Consider the following 21,527-nt stretch of genomic DNA (forward strand, 5'->3'; position numbering starts at 1 on the left):
ACAGTGAAAGAATACCATGCTATTGTTTGAGGAGAGTGCACAGTTTTGAACATGAAAAGCGATTAATAAACAAATTAGGCACATTTGGGCAGTCTTGATACAACATTTTGAACAGAAATGCAAGGGTTCATTGTATCAGTCTAAAACGTTGCACATACACTGCTGCCATCTAGTGGCCAAAATCTAAATTGCACCTGGACTGGAATGATACGTTATGGTTATTCTCTTGCATTTCAAAGATAATGGTACAATTTTTTTTTTTAAACAGTTGGTTTTTTCTTTGTATTATCTTCTACCAGATCTAATGTGTTATATTCTCCTACATTCCTTTCACATTTCCACAAGCTTCAAAGTGTTTCCTTTCCTTGCTTCAGGGCCTGAGCTACAGGCAGTTAGATATGGGTATGTCATTTTAGATCGAAAATTGAAAAAAAAGGGTCTGATACTTAAGAGGTTTTTAAATCTAGCAATTGGTATTGAAAAGGAGGTGAATATGTGTGTATACATGGCTTTCTTCCATTGATCCCTAATATTCTGAACAGTTCTCTCATATATTCTAGTCCAGTGGTCACCAACCGGTCAGTTGCATTTCTGTAAAACAAAACAACAATAAAGCCTTGCGTTACATTTTTTTTAATTCGTTTTTCACTTTTGGTGGTACTGTAGTGGCACTTGATTCAGCAGCCCTCACACCGGGAAGGCAAAGTCTTCCCATTTTCAACCATTTCATGTGTATGAAGGTAGAACTTTGCCTCCCCGGCAGGTCTAGACAGCAAGTTAAGTGCCCCCATAGGCCGACCGCTGCCCAAATAGATAACTCAGGTCACCTTGTCTGCACAGTTTCCTCGAGCCATAGACTAAAAAGAAGCCTCAAACGCACAGCAAAGTTTATACTGTGAGATTTCGAAACTTTTAAAACCATGACTAGAAATAGACGCAACGAATACAGCAAAGAGCTGCTGTTTTTATGAGTAAATTATTCAAGTTGTTATTCAGCACTGTCAACACTATGTTCAACAGTTTTATAAGCCATAAAATGTGCGTTCTCCCTACGTCCACTCATGCTACAACCAGCATTGCAGCTGCAATGAATGAGTATTGCAAAGTGTTTCAGTAAGCTTGTGTTGTTATTATTAGCAGCTTGTGTATTTTTTATATTGAGGAATATTTCACTTTCTCTGGTAATAAGAGTAACAACATGAATTGGTGCATGAGGCAGAAATAATGCAGTGCAACTTGAGTTTCGCCATCAGCTGGAAGACTGTCCCCTTTTCTCAGTGAAGGGAGGGAGAGCAGAGGGACGGTGAGTCAAGTGAGCGGCAGCCTCACAGCTGCTCCCTCCCTCCCCTCAGACTGACCATGAGATGCAGGCCATCAGGCCACAAAAAAATATTATGCTCACTCAGCTGTGCCTCACAAGTAATACAACAAATGATCTATTACTAGTGTGATCATATACTGTATCTACATTTTTTCAATAGAATTTCAAAATTGTCTGAGAAGAACAACATTGGTAGGGCAATTCAAGCATAGCCAATATGCAGTGATAATGTTTTGGGCTTATAGCCCACGGCACAAACCTATTGCTAAAAATAATTGCTACAGAACTGTTAATTGGTTAATGTTGCATAGGCTTACGTTTTTTAAATAATGTTTTGAAAAAACTCAGAAAGTAATCTTGACTCAGAAATGTTTGGTGACCACTCTTCTTGTGAGTCTGTCGAGAAAATTCTAATTAAAGTTGCACCAATTTTAAAGGTAGGGCTTTAGATAAATGTACTGAAAACCCAATGAATGAAAACTCCATGAGAAATTCTGTTAGCCAGGAAGTGGGAGGGTTATCAGCGGTTGTATTACATTTATTCAGCACGCGCAAGGTGTCCGTTACGCACCTGCATAAGGTAAGTCTGAATATCAACTGCTGAGAAGTGCGTCGGAAAGGCATACATTTTCTAAGCCTGAATCGGTGCCCAAAATGAATAAGATATATTTTGAATCTAAGTAGAGCCTCTGTTTTGGATTCTTCCAGCGATGGGCATCTATTCTTCCAACACTAAATGGTGAAAGAACAGCTGTTGAGATTGACCTGTTGGTTGCCATGTTCTCACAATGTTAGATATTAATGTTCTAAACACATTTCATGAGAACGTTGCAAGAACATTCCTGTGTCCAGTTTTCTGAGGGTTATGCGAATATTCCATCAAAGTCACATCAAACATACACAGAACATGGTTGACATGTTCTCAGAATGTAAAAAGATATTCATGTTCTAGACACATTTCATGGGGACGTTGCAAGAATGGTTCCAAAGAAACGTTCTCAGAACAACAACAAAAATTCATTACACATTACGCCTTGTTACTGTTGCCAAGCCCATTAAGGCCCTGATTGGTGAACCACTGATTCAGTCAAAGCTCTTTTTGTCTGTTGACACGGTCAGTGATACACACACATACAGTAGGGCTGTTATGGTGACCGTATTACCGCCACGGCAGTCATATTCCACGTGACTGTTTAGTTACAGTAATTAGGCTTCTCCAAGCTCTGATCCTGCTGATGGTCATTAGTAGCCTACCAAACGTGTTAACTGCCTGGTACTCAGCACTCTATTGTCCCTCTAATCATTCTGACATCAATGCAAATGTCATCATAAAATCTAATCAAACACTTCATGAGAGCCTATGAGCTCATGTTGCGCAACATTTCTATAGGCTTGTCACGTCCTGGCCAGTATAAGGTTAATTGTTTTTGTAGTTTGGTCAGGACGTGGCAGAGGGTATTTGTTTTATGTGGTTCGGGGTGGTGTGTTTGTGTAAAGGGTGTTTGATTTAGTATTTCCGGGTTTTTGGTTGATGGTCTATGTGTTTGTATTCTATGGTTAGTCTGGTGTGTGTGTTTCTATGTTTGGTTAATTGGGGTTGGGACTCTCAGTTGAAGGCAGGTGTTGTCTATCTGCCTTTGATTGAGAGTCCCATATATTAGGGTGTGTTTGTGTGTGTGATTTGTGGGTGATTGTTCTGTGTTGAGCCTATGCTTTGCAGACTGTCAGTTTATCGTTCGTGTTGTTGTTTTTGTATTCGTGTTGATTTAATTAAATGTTCAAAATGAACAACTGCACACCTGCTGCGTATTGGTCTACCTTTTCCGATGACGATTTCGCATTATCGTCAGAAGACGAAGATACTTGTGACAGAATCACCCACCACTCAAGGACCAAGCAGCAGAAGAAGGAGCAGAGGGAATTCGAGTTGGACTGGCGGGAGAAGTGGACCTGGGAGGAAGTTCTGGACGGGGCTGGACCTTGGCACCAGGCTGAGGATTATCGCCGCCCGCAGTGGGAAATTGAGGCAGCCAAGGCAGAGAGGCGGAGGTACGAGGCCAAGTACGCGCTGAGGGAGAAGCACGAGAGGCACCCCCAAGAATTTTTTTGGGGCGGGCACACGGGTAGTTTGGCTAGGCGTAAGAAGAGCCGGAAGCCAGCTACCCATGGTTATATGGAGGAGCGTATGGGGTGGAGAGCGCTATGTTTCGCTGAGGAGCGCACTATTTCACCCATACGCACGCACAGTCCGGTGCGCGTTATTCCAGCCCCTCGCAGGTGCCGTGCTAGAGCGGGCATCCAGCCTGGTAGGAGGATGCCTGCGCAGCGCATCTGGTCGCCGGTACGCCTCCGAGGACCAGGCTACCCAACTCCCGCTCTACGCACGGCTACCATCAGGCCCCTGCACAGCCCAGTCTGCCCTGTACGAGCACCCCGCTCGTACAGGGCTACTAGTTCCATCCAGCCAAGACGGGTTGTGCAGGAGGTAAGATCGAGACCGACTGTGCGCCTCCATAGCCCTGGGTTTCCAGCTCCTGTCTCTCGTGCGGACCCGGAAGTGCGTCAACCCAGTCCGACTCGTCCTGTTCCCGCTCCCCGCACTAGCCTGGAGGTGCGTGTACATAATCTGGTAAGCCCAGTACCAGCACCACGCACCAGGCTACAAGTGCGTCAACCCAGCCACGCCAGTCAACAGTCACCAGAGCTGCCCGCCAGTCAACAGTCGTCACCAGAGCTGCCCGCCAGTCAACAGTCGTCACCAGAGCTGCCCGCCAGTCAACAGTCGTCACCAGAGCTGCCCGCCAGTCAACAGTCGTCACCAGAGCTGCCCGCCAGTCAACAGTCGTCACCAGAGCTGCCCGCCAGTCAACAGTCGTCACCAGAGCTGCCCGCCAGTCAACAGTCGTCACCAGAGTTGCCAGACTGTCCCGAGTTGCCAGACTGCCCAGACTGTCCCGAGTTGCCAGACTGCCCATACTGTCCCGAGTTGCCAGACTGCCCAGACTGTCCCGAGTTGCCAGACTGCCCCGAGTTGCCAGACTGTCCCGAGCTGCCAGACTGCCCAGACTGTCCCGAGCTGCCAGAAAGCCCCGACAGCCTGGAACGGCCTGAGCCGGAGCCACCTCCAGAAATAGGTGGGTTGGGGAGGGGGGGTGTAGCACAGTGCAGTGCCGTCGTTGACGGAAGCCACCCTCCCTTCCCTCCCTTTAGAAAAGGGGATTTTTTTTTGGTGTTGCTTGGGGTTATTTTTTGTTAAGGTGCTTCTGGGGTAGCACCTTTAAGGGGGGGGTACTGTCACGTCCTGGCCAGTATAAGGTTAATTGTTTTTGTAGTTTGGTCAGGACGTGGCAGAGGGTATTTGTTTTATGTGGTTCGGGGTGGTGTGTTTGTGTAAAGGGTGTTTGATTTAGTATTTCCGGGTTTTTGGTTGATGGTCTATGTGTTTGTATTCTATGGTTAGTCTGGTGTGTGTGTTTCTATGTTTGGTTAATTGGGGTTGGGACTCTCAGTTGAAGGCAGGTGTTGTCTATCTGCCTTTGATTGAGAGTCCCATATATTAGGGTGTGTTTGTGTGTGTGATTTGTGGGTGATTGTTCTGTGTTGAGCCTATGCTTTGCAGACTGTCAGTTTATCGTTCGTTTTGTTGTTTGTTGTTTTTGTATTCGTGTTGATTTAATTAAATGTTCAAAATGAACAACTGCACACCTGCTGCTTATTGGTCTACCTTTTCCGATGACGATTTCGCATTATCGTCAGAAGACGAAGATACTTGTGACAAGGCTATGCAATTGCGTTATAAAACAGAGTGATGGCCTCTATTAAAACGAGGAGGATTCCATCAGCTTTCTATAGGCTAGGCCTACTATATTTATTTCTCAACTTTCCTAATATAAAACACATTGCTTCTCTTTACAACAGGAGTATGGCATAACTGGCTGGCATGAAAATGAACCACGGGAAAAGCGTCCTCCATTTGCTATTTAAGTGCATAGATGACATGTATTTTTTTTCCCCTGCCGCTGTTTTTCGAGACAGGTGCATGATAATGGACCATTCTAAATCAAAACAAATTTCACACATATATTATTTAGTATATGTAAACACAATATTAAATCAAAAATAGTCTGATGGGTGGCAAAATTAGCCTCTCACTTGTGAATGATATGTTCTACTTGTGAGGCTATATTAAATACATTTATTAGATGTTTTAAAATGTAGATGTTCCAAAGGTCTGCATCAGTGGATGGTAACCTAGGCGTGGAAGCCAGGAGATTCTAAATGTGTTTATGTTATTTAAAAGTCAATTACTGTGAGACCGGCAGTTATTTGCTTGACAATTACTGGTTAACTAAATTTAATGAACACTACAGCCCTACTCACACACACTGCTTTTAATATACAGTGTTTTTAACTTACAGATTTTACACACAATATTGCATTGTGCATGTTCATTTATACAGTAATTATTATTCAACATTTCTTCACCTGGGATTTGAACTCACTACCTCCTGGTTCATGGCATTTGTATTGTATTTATTATGGATGCCAAAGCAGCAGCTATTTTTCCTGGGGTCCAGCAAAATTAAGGCAGTTTTAAGAAAATATTACAATAGATTTACAACAGATTTCACAACATATTAAGTGTGTGCCCTCAGGCCCCTACTCTACTACCACATATCTACAACACATAATCCATGTGTACGTGTGTGTATAGTGCGTATGTTATCATGTGCCTGTGCCTATGTTGGTGTTGCTTCACAGTCCCTGCTGTTCCATAAGGTGTATTTTTATCTGTTTGTTTAAATCTAATTTTACTGCTTGCATGAGTTACTTGATGTGGAATAGAGTTCCATGTAGTCATGGCTCTATGTAGTACTGTGCGCCTCCCATTGTCTGTTCTGGACTTGGGGACTGTGAAGAGACCTCTGGTGGCATGTCTTGTGGGGTATGCATGGGTGTCCGAGCTGTGTGCCAGTAGTTTAGTGAGACAGCTCGGTGCATTCAACATTCCAATACCTCTCATAAATACAAGTAGTGATGAAGTCAATCTCTCCTCCACTTGGGGCCAGGAGAGATTGACATGCATATTATTAACATTAGCTCTCTGTGTACATCCAACGGCCAGCCGTGCTGCCCTGTTCTGAGCCAATTGCAATTTTCCTAAGTCCCTATTGGTGGCACCTGACCACACGACTGAACAGAAGTCCAGGTGCGACAAAACTAGGGCCTGTAGGACCTGCCTTGTTGATAGTGCTCTTAAAAATGCAGAGCTACACTTTATTATGGACAGACCTCTCCCCATCCTAGCTACTGTTTTATCAATATGTTTTGACCATAATGGTTTACAATCTAGGGTTACTCCAAGCAGTTTAGTCTCCTCAACTTGCTCAATTACCACATTATTCATTACAAGATTTAGTTGAGGTTTAGGGTTTGTAAATTATCTTCCTGCTACTCCACCATGTCCATGTCAGTTATCAGTTAAATGGACTATTCTCTCATCATTGATTTTTACTTACTTGAACAATTTAAGGGATTTCTGTATAGATGTCTAATGTTGGTTGGGGCATATTAACCTTAAACTATACTAGCCCAATAAGCACATGCCCTAGAGATCTCTCTTATTGGGACAGTGGTTAGGGTGTTCATCATTGTGCTGATGGCCTGGGTTCCAGACCTGCTAGGGGAATCATCCTACTCTCACGTTCTTAGCAATAGATGATAATGTCATTATTTGCTGTTCTAGATTGTATTTATCAGACTTGTTTATATGGACATAATGTGTATATAGTTGTCCTCTTTCACACATTTGTGGAACTTTGGCTGCCTCTTTCACACATTTCTTGAATTTTGGCCGAAGTTCCAGAAATGTGTGAAATCCAAAAGAAGGTAAAGAAAAAAGATTTTTAAGCCTTGAGACAATTGAGACATGGATTGTGTATGTGTGCCATTCAGAGGGTGAATGAGCAAGACAAAATATTTAAGTGCTTTTGAATGGGGTATAGTAGTAGGTGCCAGGCGCACTGGTTTCAGTGTGTCAAGAACTGCAACTCTGTTGGGTTTTTCATGCTCAACAGTTTCCCGTGTGTGTAAAGAATGGTCCACCACCCAAAAGACATCCAGCCAACTTGACACAAATTTGGGAAAACAGTCAAAACGGACAAGTCAAAACGGACCAGCATCCCTGTGGAACGCTTTCGACACCTTGTAGAGTTCATGTCCCAACAAATTGAGGCTGTTTTGAGGGCAAAAGAGGGTGCAACTCAATATTAGGAAGGTATTCCTAATGTTTTATACACTCACTGTATGTTAAAAACAATGTTTGTGTTAAAAACACTGTCTGTTTTCTAACCATTTTCTGTGTATGTTTGATGGAATATTCTCCTAACCCACAGAAAACTGGACACATTAATGTTTTTGACACGTTCTCATGAAACGTATCTAGAACATTATTATCTTATGTTATGAGAACATAGCAACCATGTTCTGTGTTTGTTGGTGGGATGTTGATGGAATATTCTCCTAACCCACAGAAAATTGGATGCATTAAACCTCTTAAGGATCCGCCCCTTTTTTTCAATTTTAACTGCCTGTAGCTCAGGACCTGAAGCAAGGATATGCATATTATTGATACCATTTGAAAGGAAACACTTTGAAGTTTGGGGAAATGTGAAATGAATGTTGGAGAATATAACACATTAGATCTGGTAAAAGATACAAAGAAAAAAACACGCATTGTTTTGTCTTTTTTTGTACCATCATTTTTTAAAATGCAAGATAAAGGCCATAATGTATTATTCCAGCCCAGGTGTGATTTAGATTTTGGCCACTAGATGGCAGCAGTGTATGTGCAAAGTTTTAGACTGATCCAATGAACCATTGCATTTCTGTTCAAACTTTTGTCTCAAGACTGCCCAAATGTGCCTAATTGGTTTATTAATAACTTTCAAAGTTCATAACTGTAAACTCTCCTCAAACAATAGCATGGTATTAGTTCAATGTAATAGCTACTGTAAATTGGACAGTGTAGTTAGATTAACAAGAATTTAATCTTTCTGACAATATCAGATATGTCTATGTCCTGGGAAATTGTCTTGTTTCTTACAACCTCATGCTAATCATATTAGCCTACGTTAGCTCAACCATCCCGACCTACCGATCCTGTAGAGGTTAATGTTCTTGCAAGGCTCTCATTTAACGTTTCTAGAACAGTCATATCTTAAGTTCTGAGAACACGGTAACCACGTTCTTGATAAATTATATTTGATATTAAGGGAACGCTCTCTTGGAAACATTCCTTGCAAATCACAGGAACATTCCTATGAAAACATTAGTTAATGACCTAATGAAACTCTTAAGGGAACGTTCTCTTAAGTTGTGGGAACGTTTGTTGTTAGCTGGGCTTTTATGTAAGTACATTCAGTAAGAGAAAGTGGAGAGAGAAAGAGATAGATGTGGGCGTTGGGGTGAGCTTTGATGTCAATATGCCAACAGCTATATTCCCTGAATACTGTATGCTGTATGCTGCTTCTCCCTCCATACAACAGAACTGAACGAATATGGATGCCAATAATATTGACTTAAAGCATTATGAATAAGTAAACATAAAGCATAAATTAACCCATTCCTGGGGGAACAAAAGAACGGTCTCTGTGTCTCTCTCGCTCTGTCTGCCTCTCTTTCTCTCTCTCTATCCCGCCTCTCTCTCCTTTTCTTGCATAAAATCTTCTTCAGGAATACATTTACAGGTCCTGGGGGCAAAACAGGTTTTCGACACGACAGCCAATCCACTTATCCACCCACCTATCTGCTGGCCACACTGTGCAAGGGGAGTACACACTTCCCCTAGTTATGCATAAACACACATGTTAGTTGTTACACATTTTCATTTCGTAATGATGAACAGCTATCTAACCAACACAAGTCATGACATGAGCAGGTATCCATAGCTACACTGTATCAAGGCAATTGAATAAGATTTCTTCACCAATTGATGACTTACGGTATGTTTCAGACTACGTTTTATATGTCCAAGGTTTGGAAATATGGATCCATCCTCATATACAGTACATCTAAGTACAAACACTGACTGAAGCCCAACGCACACAATGTATAGTCATTACTGTAATAGTCACTGCCTAACTGCCATAGACTAGATCCATATGGACATGTTTGCAATACAGTCCACAACAAACCACTGGACACCCACACAGCCATAGCTTTGGAGGTCACAGAAAAGAGAGGAAAGCGGCCCATGCTGCCACTCACCCATTGAACTCAAAGAAAATGTTCTAATTTAGGCCTTAAACCCAAAACCTTGGCACAAAATAAACAAGTCATATTCGTGCAGGAGCTTCTTTTCTTTGAACTATTAGTCCAAATTTCACACACATACGTAAAGCAATCCATATTTCACTAGTTGTAACTCACCCGCTGACCACGACGATGAAGTCCATGATATTCCATCCATTCCTCAGGTAGGAGCCTTTATGGAACACAAAGCCCAGTGCCACCAGCTTGATTCCAAACTCAAAGCAGAAGATCCCGATGAAGTAAGGCTCAGTACACTCCTGTAGAGGAAGAGACAACATGGATAGATTAGGATATCTGTCTGAAATTTCAAAATGGAAATTAAAAACTTTAGAAGCCTTTTTTAAACACACTACCACTTTCATTTCCTCAGGAAAATTCTCAGCGACAAAATCTGTATATAGTGACATATGGACCATGGTCAAAAATGTGTGCACTATTATACACTGAGTGTACAAAACATTATGAACACCTGCTCTTTCCATGACATAGACTGACCAGGTGAAAGCTATGATCTCTTATTGATGTCACTTGTTAAATCCACTTCAACCAGTGTAGATGAAAGGGAGGTGACAGGTTAAAGAAGGCTTTTCAAGCCTTGAGACAATTGAGACATGGATTGTGTATGTGTGCCATTCAAAGGGTGAATGTGCAAAATAAAATATTTAAGTGCCTTTGAACAGGGTATGGTAGTAGGTGCCAGGTGCACCGGTTTGTGTCAACAACTGCACACCGCTGGGTTTTTCATGCTCAACAGTTTCCCGTGTGTATCAAGTATGGTCCACCACCCAAAGGACATCCAGCCAACTTGACACAACAGTGGAAAGGATTGGAGTCAACATGGGCCAGCATCCCTGTGGAACGCTTTCGACACCTTGTAGAGTCCACTAATTGAGGCTGTTCTGAGGGCGAGGGGGTTTGCTGGCCACTTTAGACTGTACAAAACAGTAAAAGAAAGGTAGGTAAACTTACAGTCTTTTAGCCAATAGGCCTACAAAATAAAAATTGTAGTAGTTCTCAGTCACATGAATTGCAATGTAATACAATGACTCTCTTGTAAATAACATCTGTAGATAATTCTTAATGAAATTAACTCTGTCTCATTTAACTCTGTAACCCATTTACTGTACGTTAAAACACTATAGTGAATAGGGGGTCATTTGAGATGCAGCCTAAAAGTCTAATAAAAACCAATCAGGGCCTGTAGTCTCACCAGTCTTTTGGCCATGGGAGTCTTGTCCTCCCCAGGAAGATGTTGCTCCAGGGCCAGAACGATGCAGTTGGCCGTGATGGTTGCCAGGATCACCCACTCAAACGGTGTAAGGGCCATAAGGTTAAGGAAAGGGCTTTTTTACACATCATATACAGTACACAACAATCATTTGACAAACAGGTCATAGTGATAATGCTAATTATATTGGTGTTGTGGGGAGGGGGCTTATCATTACAATGGAATCTGTTATACTTCTACGGCTGTGGATGTTGGTAGTTCCAGTAAAATGAAAACTGGATGGATGGATTATCAGATGATGGACAATGGAATGGTTGATATAGAGAATGGTATTGAAACAAAGCAGTCAGAGATAATACAGTATCCATGGCAACATGACAATAACAGTTATTTGAGTGTGCTCAAAAGTCACTTTGGACTGACAGCCTCTTCCCACAGGACAACTCTTTGAGGGACCTGTTGGATGTGAAATGTGATACCCACAGACTTGCTGCTGCATAGCTGTGTGTATGTGCCTGTGTGTGTGTGTGTGTGTGCATGTGTGTGTGTGTGGGTGTGTGTGTGTGTGTGTATGAGAGACTGTGGTTGTCTTGGCTATCGTAAGCGGCGCCACATGGAACACTCGCTCCATCATTATTAATTTCTAGCCTTGAGTGAAAATGGTGTCACTGAGGTAGGATGTGGCGGGGGCCTCTGGGAGCTACTGTGAATGAGTCCACATCATGTCAGCACGACACAAACTATTTAAAAATAGCCAATCCAGAGAACAAAATAATACTCTGCAGATTCATGACTCCCATTAGTCACTCACAGTCACTTGAATTAATATTCACCACAAACTACCAGACCTGGGCTCACAAAGTATTGTTTTCTTTCAAATATTTTAAGCGTTTGATTGAACCTGCCTGGAAGTGCCATGTGTACACCATGTGCACTTTGGCGACGATTATATTAGGTCCATTGCCTCACAAAAGCTCAATCAAGTGCAGAAAATAAAATACTATCTGGTCCTGAACACTCACAGTCTCGAGCCGTATACCTTCAACCCTTTGCGTTCAACTTGCCTTGACCACTCAGGTCCCACAGCCACACAACAACTAGGATGGTGGTTAGATAACAGCAAGCAGGAGAGTGACACAATGTATGTGTATGACGATACTCAAAAGAGCAGTGTATTGCATTATGGAATCAATGCAATATCTGTATGGCTAGAATATAAAACGTATTAGTACAGATGTAGGATCTTAATTTCAGCCAGTTTCATACAGCAAAAGTATCTGCAATGACCGACAAGGACAGATATTCATGTCGCAAAACACAAAAGTGAAAAGAATAATGCATTTGTCCTGACTCCTACTCTTGTTTATAGTCCATCATGCACCAAGGCAGCAGAGATATGCCTACAACCTAGGCCTGTTCATTTCAGTGAGCACAACCAGCTCACATTGCCACAGCATTTTATTGCACAATAGGTACAACTATGGGTTTGAGGGAGATGGATAAAGGTACAGAAGGTAGACCACCTATTTAAAGTAGTCATGAAAAATGGAAAATGATAGATTGACACACAGACAGTAACATTGGACTTATAGACAAATGTGCTGTGCCTCATCAAATAAAAGATTGCAGGGGGCCTAGTAACAGTCCAATCAAATCTAAAGAACTACAGTGATGACTGAGGACAGCCAATACATAACATAACCTTCAACTAAATTCACTAAATTCCAATAGTGAAACGTGTAGAATAGCGCACTAGATAAGTATGGTGCTTTCCATGGTACTGAACTGCACTATAGTCAATGTAGCGCTAACTTTTAGACAACGGAAAACTACTCTTAGGTGCTGTGATATTCAGGAGGTAAGCTTTATAGTGAGTATTTAAAGTATAAGGAAGGATATGGCCATTCTATGATCCTCTTGGCAGTTTTCCGAATGAAATTGTCCTCGGCGAATATAAAGAGTGACCTGTTGACGGTGAGGCAGTTCTGCCGGTGAGGTATAGGGTTGTAAAGAGCCATGGTGCGCGCCCTCGCTGCTTTGGTTTGTTTCAGCGTCCCTGACCCTGTCCCTGACCCTGTACCTGAAGCCGTGTCCCCGCCGTCCTCCCCGCGCTCCGGGTCCCCGGAGTCTCGAGAATCCATCGCCATATGAACCTCTTCTCCGAACCGAGCCATTCTATGGAAGAAAAAACGCTGATCAGCCTTGCTAAATGTTGTTTTCTTGTATATCAAAGCATGAAAAATCTAATGGATTGAAATAGTAAAAGATCCACTTTCAATCCATTGACAGCCTGAGACGACCTTTTGGAGCACCAAGATTATCCCTCAAAAAGTTACATGTAATGTCATTCCATGCTGAAGTAAACTACAAAAGGTAAAATTCGTGAGGCGTCTTAATACAAATTCCACAATGTATAACGATTCAGTTACACGGATTGTAAAATATCTCAATCTATAGCCTATCAATCATCCCATCTGTCCAGGCGAGTGAAAAGTGATTGTCAGCCTCGCTCCAGCAAGTTTCAACATAAGAAAATCATTGGATGCACCGACTTTCTAAAAACTATTAACTTGAGTTACGTACACTATAGAATGCATGTTTAGCCTAAACCCAGTTGATCTTCGTTAGACAATGGAATACTCGTCTCCAACAACTTTAAGCATCTCCTCTCGTCCAGCCAAATTCGATATTGGTAACTTTCCGAAACGATTGGTGTACTAACACATTTTTGCATTCCTTTATCCACTTATCAATCAGAAATGTAATTGTTTCTGGAGAGAGAAACATTTGATGCGATAATACTGGTTTGATAGGCGCACGCTTATCTTTCAATATGATCACCTGCCTCTAAAAGCGCTGCCAGCGCAAGCTCCCGCACGCTTGCGCAACGCAACCCCCTCCCACGTCTTTCAGTATGGCAATTTTCAACACCCATCTCAATGAGAATTATCATAAGATAGAAAAATCATATTTCCGTTTCCATGGCAATACATCTTTCAGCGTTCAATGATATACGCTGACATTTTCTCAAAATTGTCACTTTCCAAAGATACACATGAACTATGCATTATATAAATCCATTATCCAGACCATTTGCAGGTCCTTGTAAGTTCTAAATGTATAGCATGAAGCATAATTCATAAGGGGGTGGGTAGAGGGGTGGGCTGAAATCGCCGTTGAAATTTAAGGAACACATTAGGAATCCTATCTGTGAGCATTATGCTATAGTAAAATACAGGTAGATACACATACTGTAGGCCTCTCTCTGAAATGCATTTCAAAACGTTTTCTGCGTAACATGAGGTGTGTCCTTGGTACCACTAGGTGACAGTCATTGCATCGGTGAACACACCATCAACAAGAACTGTAGGGGTTTCTATAGAACCACTAGTCTCCCACTGGGCACCAACTGGTTAAATCAACGTTGTTAATGCATTGTGATGTGGAATCTACATGGACAATACACTGGATTTGAAAAAGTAGTCAACTGTTGTTTCGAGTGTAACATTTCTACCATAGGATTATGTCATCATGGTAACCAATTATCAACATAGACAAACCTTAAAACAACGTAATATCTTCTAAGTAATATCCACTATAAGAAAAAAAAACTATAGGCCGGGAAGCACCTTCTACTTAACAGAGCAAATTAAATGTAACCATCAATCGTACTGTATATCATAAATTACGCGTTTTAAGCCTATTCAGCATTTGGAAAGTCATCAACAGCTATTGTTAAAATTCAGCCCAGGATTCAACAAAAAACGTTGGTTGATTTCAAATGGAATCTACAAGTTCATAATACATATGTTGGATTCATCTCTCCATCTCAACCAAAAATCTAAGTTAAAGAATATAACAGGGGCGACCAGTCATTCAGGGAAGGAGAGGTGGCGACCCGTCATTTATTTTTTTAACATATTTTTTTCACCTTTATTCAACCAGATAGGTCAGTTGAGAACAAGTTCTCATTTACAACTGCAACCTGGCCAAGATAAAGCAAAGCAGTGTGACAAAATCAACAACACAGAGTTACATATGGAATAAACAAACGTACAGCCAATAGCACAATAGAAAAGTCTATATACAGTGTGTGCAAATGAGGTAAGATGAGGGAGGTAAGGCAATAAATAGGCCATAGTGGCGAAATAATTACAATTTAGCAATTAAACACTGGAGTGATGGATGTGCAGAAGATGAATGTGCAAGTAGAGATACTGGGGTGCAAAGGAGAAGAAGAAAAAAATAACAATATGGGGATGAGGTAGTTGGATGGGCTATTTACAGATGGGCTATGTACAGGTGCAATGATCTGTAATCTTCTCTGACAGCTGATGCTTAAAGTTAGTGAGGGAGATATGAGTCTCCAGCTTCAGTGATTTTTGCAATTCGTTCCATTAACTGGCAGCAGAGAACTGGAAGGAAAGGCGGCCAAAGTAGGAATTGGCTTTGGGGGTGACCAGTGAAATGTACCTGCTGGAGTGCATGCTACGGGTGGGTGCTGCTATGGTGACCAGTGAGCTGAGATAAGGTTGGGATTTACCTAGCAAAGACTTATAGATTACCTGGAGCCAGTGGGTTTGGCGACGAATATGAAGCGAGGGCCAGCCAACAAGAGCATACAGGTCGCAATGGTGGGTAGTATATGGGGCTTTGGTGACAAAACTGATGGCACTGTGATAGACTGCATCCAGTTTGCTGAGTAGAGTGTTGGAGGCTATTTTGTAAATTACATCGCCGAAGTCAAGGATCGGTAGGATAGTCAGTTTTACGAGGGTATGTTTGGCAGCATGAGTGAAGCATGCTTTGTTGCGAAATAGGACGCCAATTCTAGATTTAATTTTGGATTGGAGATGCTTAATGTGAGTCTGGAAGGAGAGTTTACAGTCTAACCAGACACCTAGGTATGTGTAGTTGTCCACATATTCTGAGAATGCTATTCATTGACTACAGCTCAGATTTCAACACCATAGTACCCTCAAAGCTCATCACTAAGCTAAGGATCCTGGGACTAAACACCTCCCTCTGCAACTGGATCCTGGACTTCCTGACGGGCCGCCCCCAGGTGGTGAGGGTAGGTAGCAACACATCTGCCATGCTGATCCTCAACACTGGAGCTCCTCAAGGGTGCATGCTCAGTCCCCTCCTGTACTCCCTGTTCACCCATGACTGCATGACCAGGCATGACTCCAACAAGATCAACAGTGGTAGGCCTGATCACCGACAACGACGAGACAGCCTATAGAGAGGAGGTCAGAGACCTGGCCGGGTGGTGCCAGAATAACAACCTATCCCTCAACGTAACCAAGACTAAGGAGATGATTGTAGACTACAGTTAAAGGAGGACCGAGCACGCCCCCATTCTCATTGACGGGGCTGTATTGGAGCAGGTTGAGAAAAATCTCTTGTATGCTGCTGCATAAATTATGTAATATGCCAGGGAGATATGTATACTGTAGCTAAGAAATTAATACTAAGTGTATGTTGTGTAGTAAGCTGTTAGTAGCCCATGTGCCTCACCCTAATAATTTGGTCCCTTTCCCCCTCATAACTTAGCCTACTGTTCTGACTTGGTGGTGCACATGTAGCCTACAGCCTGTTTTAGAGAAATGTCATCATCAAATATTTTAAGAGCTTTTATTGTCTGCTTATAATCCCCTTTATTTATCTTACGGTTCTGACTTGGTGTACAGGGAGAATACTGTAAGAACGGCCCATGTTCTGAATTCTGTCGTTGTACATTTCAAAAGTGCTGAATAATAGTTATATTGACTACATCCGTCCTAGCTTGCTCATTAATGTCTTAATCGAAATTACGGATTGCCATTTATACACTCGTCATCCCCTTATGCCATAGTTTGTACACCTCAATTGTTAGAAGAAACCACATTTGTTTAAGCAAGTCAGCCATATCAGATATGTTTTTTTAAAAGGCAGGGAATTAGGCTGAATGAACTGTTTTGCTGCCAGAAAAGGCTCCGATGATAGCCAGGGGTAGCAGTAGTAAGGTGTTGGGACTGCTGTTGGGACATCTTTATGTATGCCCTAACAGTTTGTGGGCACCGTTTGTCACCGTTACAGTGAAATTAATGTATTGTTTAGTGTTGTACTGTGCATTGGCTTTGCTAAAAAAAAAAAATGTTTGCCCCTGTAACACGTGTCGTAATGATTGGACCAAGGTGCAGAGGGAACGTGTATACTCATCTTCTTTAATTGGTTAAAAGAAGGAAAAACCAAACACGTATACAAACACAACGAATGACACTAACATTCCTGTCAGGTGCTCAGACACTAAACAAGGCGACAACTACCCACAAATCCCATGACAAAAACACCCCTCTTAAATAAGACCTTCAATTAGAAGCAATGAAGTGCAGCTTCTTCCAATTGAAGATCAACCCCATCAACTAAACATAGAAATAGAAAGACTAAACTAGAACATAGAAATATACTAACATAGAACATTAACCAAAACCCCGGAACACTCTAAACAAACACCCCTCTACATAAACACATAGCCCAACAAACCCCGAACCACATAAAACAAACACCCCCTGCCACGTCCTGACCAAACTACAATAACAAATAACCCCTTTACTGGCCAGAATGTGACAGCCCCACCAAGATTTACATGCTAATAGGATTAAATCAAATCAAACTGTATTTAAAGTGCATTTAAAGTTTGATTTGATCCTTTTCTTTAACTTACATTTTTGGTTGAAATGGAGACGTGAATATAACATGTAAATTATTAATTTGTAGACAAACTGGAATTAAAGCCAGAGTCAGTGGCATAGATGGAGCTATCCAAGCAGAAGAAACATCTCAAATCAAATCCAACTTTATTTGTCACATGTGCCGAATACAAGAAGTGTAGACCTTACCTTGAAATGCTTACATACAAGCCCTTGCAGTTCAAGAAGAGTTAAGAAAATATTTACCAAATAAACTAAAGTAAAAAATAATAAAAAGTAACACAACAAAATAACAATAACGAGACTATATACAGGGGGTAGCGGTATCGAGTCAGTGTGCAGGAGTACAGGTTAGTTGAGGTAATTTGTACATGTAGGTAGGGGTGAAGTGACTATGCATAGATAATAAACAGCCAGTAGCAGCGGTGTACAAAACAAGGAGGTCAATGTAAATAGTCCGGTGGCCATTTGATTAATTGTTCAGCAGTCTTATGACTTGGGGGTAGAAGCTGTTAAGGAGCCTTTTGGTCCTGGACTTGGCGCTCCGGTACCACTTGCCCGTGCGGTAGCAGAGAAAACAATCGATGACTTGGGTGACTGGAGTCTCTGACAATTTTATGGGCTTTCCTCTGACACTGCCTATTATATAGGTCCTGGATGGCAGGAAGCTTGGCCCCAGTGATGTATTGGACCATACACACTACCCTCTGAAGCGCCTTACGATCAGATGCCGAGCAGTTTCCATACCAGGTGATGATGCAACCGGTCAGGGTGCTTACGATGGTGCAGCTGTAGAACATCTTGAGGATTTGGGGACCCATGCCAAATCCTTTCAGTCTCCTGAGGGGGAAAATGTTATGTCATGCCCTCTTCACCACTGTCTTGGTGTGTTTGGACCATGATAGTTTGTTGGTAATGTGGACACCAAGGAACGTGAAACTCTCGACCCGCTCCACTACAGCCCCGTCGATGTTAATGGGTGCCTGTTCGGCCCGCCTTTTCCTGTAGTCCACGATCAGCTCCTTTGTCTTCCTCACAATGAGGGAGAGATGGTTGTCCTGGCACCACACTGCCAGTTCTCTGACCTCCTCCCTATAGGCTGTCTCATCGTTGTTGGTGATCAGGCCTACCACTGTTGTGTCATCAGAAAACTTAATGATGGTGTTGGAGTTGTGTTTGGCCACGCAGTCGTGGGTGAACAACGAGTACAGGAGGGGACTAAGTACACACCCCTGAGGGGCCCCAGTATTGAGGATCAGTGTGGCAGACATGTTGTTGCCTACCCTTACCACCTGGGGGCAGCCCATCAGGAAGTCCAGGATCCAGTTGCAGAGAGAGGTGTTTAGTCCCAGGGTCCTTAGCATAGTGATGAGTTCATCTCCTTTAAACGTTGATATTTGTTTGCGTTGACAGCCAAACACAATTCAGTAACACTTTTGCAATATGGTAAATAGCCTATTAACTTATGATATGTTGGATTCAAATCTGCATCTCAACCAAAAAAATACAAGTTAAAGAAATAAAATAATAGGATTAAGCCAGTGGCTCAGATTTAACTATCCAAGCAGTAGATAGTTGATATTTGGTTGTGTTGTCAATATATTAGGTAGGAATTTCATTGATCAAATATTACCCAATATTACCCAATTTTCCACGTTGAAATTACATGGTGTGTCCAGTGAGCTGGGTACCAGTCTTTTGAGCTAACATTGCACTCCTTGTAGCCTACTCCATGTCAAATGCTAAAGAAATCTCCAGAAGATATTGGCACCCCTATTTTCAATACTTTGTGCACCCTCCCCTTGCGAGGATAAAAGCCTTTTTCTATAATGTTTCATGAGATTGAAGAACACATTGTGAGGGATCTTAGACCATTCCTCCATACAGCATCTTACCTGATCCTTGATATCCTTCGGTCTGCGCTTATCAACTGTGCTCTTCAATTTAAACAACAGGTTTTCAATGGGGTTTAGATCCGGAGACTGAGATGGACATTGGAAAATGTAGATTTTGTGGTGAATTAACCATTTCTTTGTACATTTGTATGTGTGATTGGGGTCATTGTCTTGCTGGAAGATCCACTTGTGGTCTGGTTTCAGACTCCTAGCAGAGGCAACCATGTTTTTGGCTATAATGTCCTGGTACTTGGTAGAGTTCATGATGATGTACACCTTAACAGGGGCCCCAGGACCAGTGGAAGCAAAACAGCCCCATAACATAAACGATCCACCACCATATTTTACAGTAGGTATGAGGTTATTTTCTGCATATGCATCCTTCTTTCGTGGCCAAACTCACCACTAGTGTGTGCGTGGCCCAGGAGCTTTATTTTCGTCTCATCTGACCATAGCACCAGGTTCCAATCCAAATGCCAACGCATTTGCATTTGTTGGTTGCTCTCAAGAAAGTTTTTTTTTTATGGCAACGCTTCCAAATAGCCTATTGGCATGCAGGTGGCGTGCAATTGTAGATTTGGAGACCCGAAGATGCGACCAAGTTCCGTAATTCTCCAACGGTGGCCCTTGGACTTTTCTTTGGCTTTTATTTGTGCGTCTAACTTTGTGTGGACTGATATGGATTATTATTTTTTTAATCCATTTTAGAGTAAGGCTGTAAGGTAACAAAATTTGAAAAGGGGGAAGGGGTCTGAATACTTTCAGAATGCACTGTATGTACAAAAAGTGCTGTAATTTTCTAAGCGGTTCACCTGATACGGATTAAAATACCCTAAAGTTCACTACATCAAGCTTGTGACTCTACAAATTTGTTGGATGGCATTTTCTGTTTGTTTTGGTTGTGTTTCAGATTATTTTGTGCCCAAAAGAAATTAATGGTAAATAATGTATTGTGTCATTTTGGAGTCTGCCATGAATAAGGATAATCCTGAATGAATCGTGAATAATGATGAGTGAGAAAGTTACAATCGCACAAATATCATTACCCCACCCCAAAATGCTAACCTTCACTGGTATTGTAATGGTGAGAGGTTAGCATGTCTTGGGGGTGATTTCTAAACGGTTCACCCACTATGGATGAAAATACCCTCAAATGAATGCTGACAGTCTGCACTTTAACCGCATATTCATTGTATCATTTCTAATCGAAAGTGCTGGAGTACAGAGCCAAAACAACCAAAAATGTGTCACTGTCCCAATACTTTTGGAGCTCAATGTAATTTCCCCCTTTTTTGTATTATTTCATACAGTTATTTTTTTTGCTGTATGAAATAATCCTTTATCAAGGGTGCCAATACTTCTGGAGGTGACTGTATTAGCTTTAGGCTACACACTGAGAGCATTGAGATATTTGTATTAATGAAGACAAACTTGTAGGCTACTATTAAAAACATTTAACCAATCCAGGTCATTGTGCTAATATCGGAATATCATGTCTGAAATAAAAATAGATCATGAAATAGATCCTGAAGGGCTGCCCCCTTTTTGAGGGAGAGGAGAAGAACGCAGGGGCTTTAACACTAGTTCAGAGTGTGATGGAGACCTAATTTGGCAACCAGGCTCTCTCATTCCATCTGCGGCTGTCCTTCCCTTCCCAATGGGGACCGAGGGAGATGTGGAGATGGGTCTTAAAAATGACTACCACGTCATCCAAACACTCCCTCCCCCCATCCCTATGGGTATACTGTATGTGATGTATACTGTATGTGCAGATAAGGAGAGAGAGATAAAGAGAAAAAGAAAGAGAGGGGGAGCGAGAAAGAAGGAGGGAGAAATAAAAAATAAAAAAAATAATACATATTTAAATCCAGCTATCTGTTTTACATAAACCTCCATTACATAAAGCACAAAAAAAGACCCTCAGAGGTAGGCCTAAAATATTTGTCAATTTCTATAAACATTCCTTTTTCCTCTATCTTAACAGTTGTTTCCATAGCGACACAGCTCTCTTGAATTTCTGCTCTGTTCTTTTCATTTTGCCAACAAAAGCCATGTTGCACAATAGAGCAACCTCT

General features: G+C 41.9%; 1 protein-coding gene across 1 annotated transcript in view; it reads right to left on the reverse strand.

The window, feature by feature from the left end:
• Positions 1-10,961, reverse strand: part of LOC106599779 (voltage-dependent R-type calcium channel subunit alpha-1E) — an 88,673-nt gene extending 77,712 nt beyond the window's left edge. Inside the window, exons 1-2 of the mRNA XM_082973088.1 lie at positions 10,845-10,961; positions 9,752-9,891 (exon numbers count right to left, since the gene is read on the reverse strand). Of these exons, the coding sequence (XP_082829214.1) occupies positions 9,752-9,891; positions 10,845-10,961 (257 nt within the window). The remainder of the gene's footprint in view (positions 1-9,751; positions 9,892-10,844) is intronic.
• Positions 10,962-21,527: the final 10,566 nt, after the last annotated feature.

This window comes from Salmo salar, chromosome 03 (genome assembly GCF_965601325.2).
Source record: "Salmo salar chromosome 03, fSalSal1, whole genome shotgun sequence".
Lineage (NCBI taxonomy): Eukaryota > Metazoa > Chordata > Actinopteri > Salmoniformes > Salmonidae > Salmo > Salmo salar.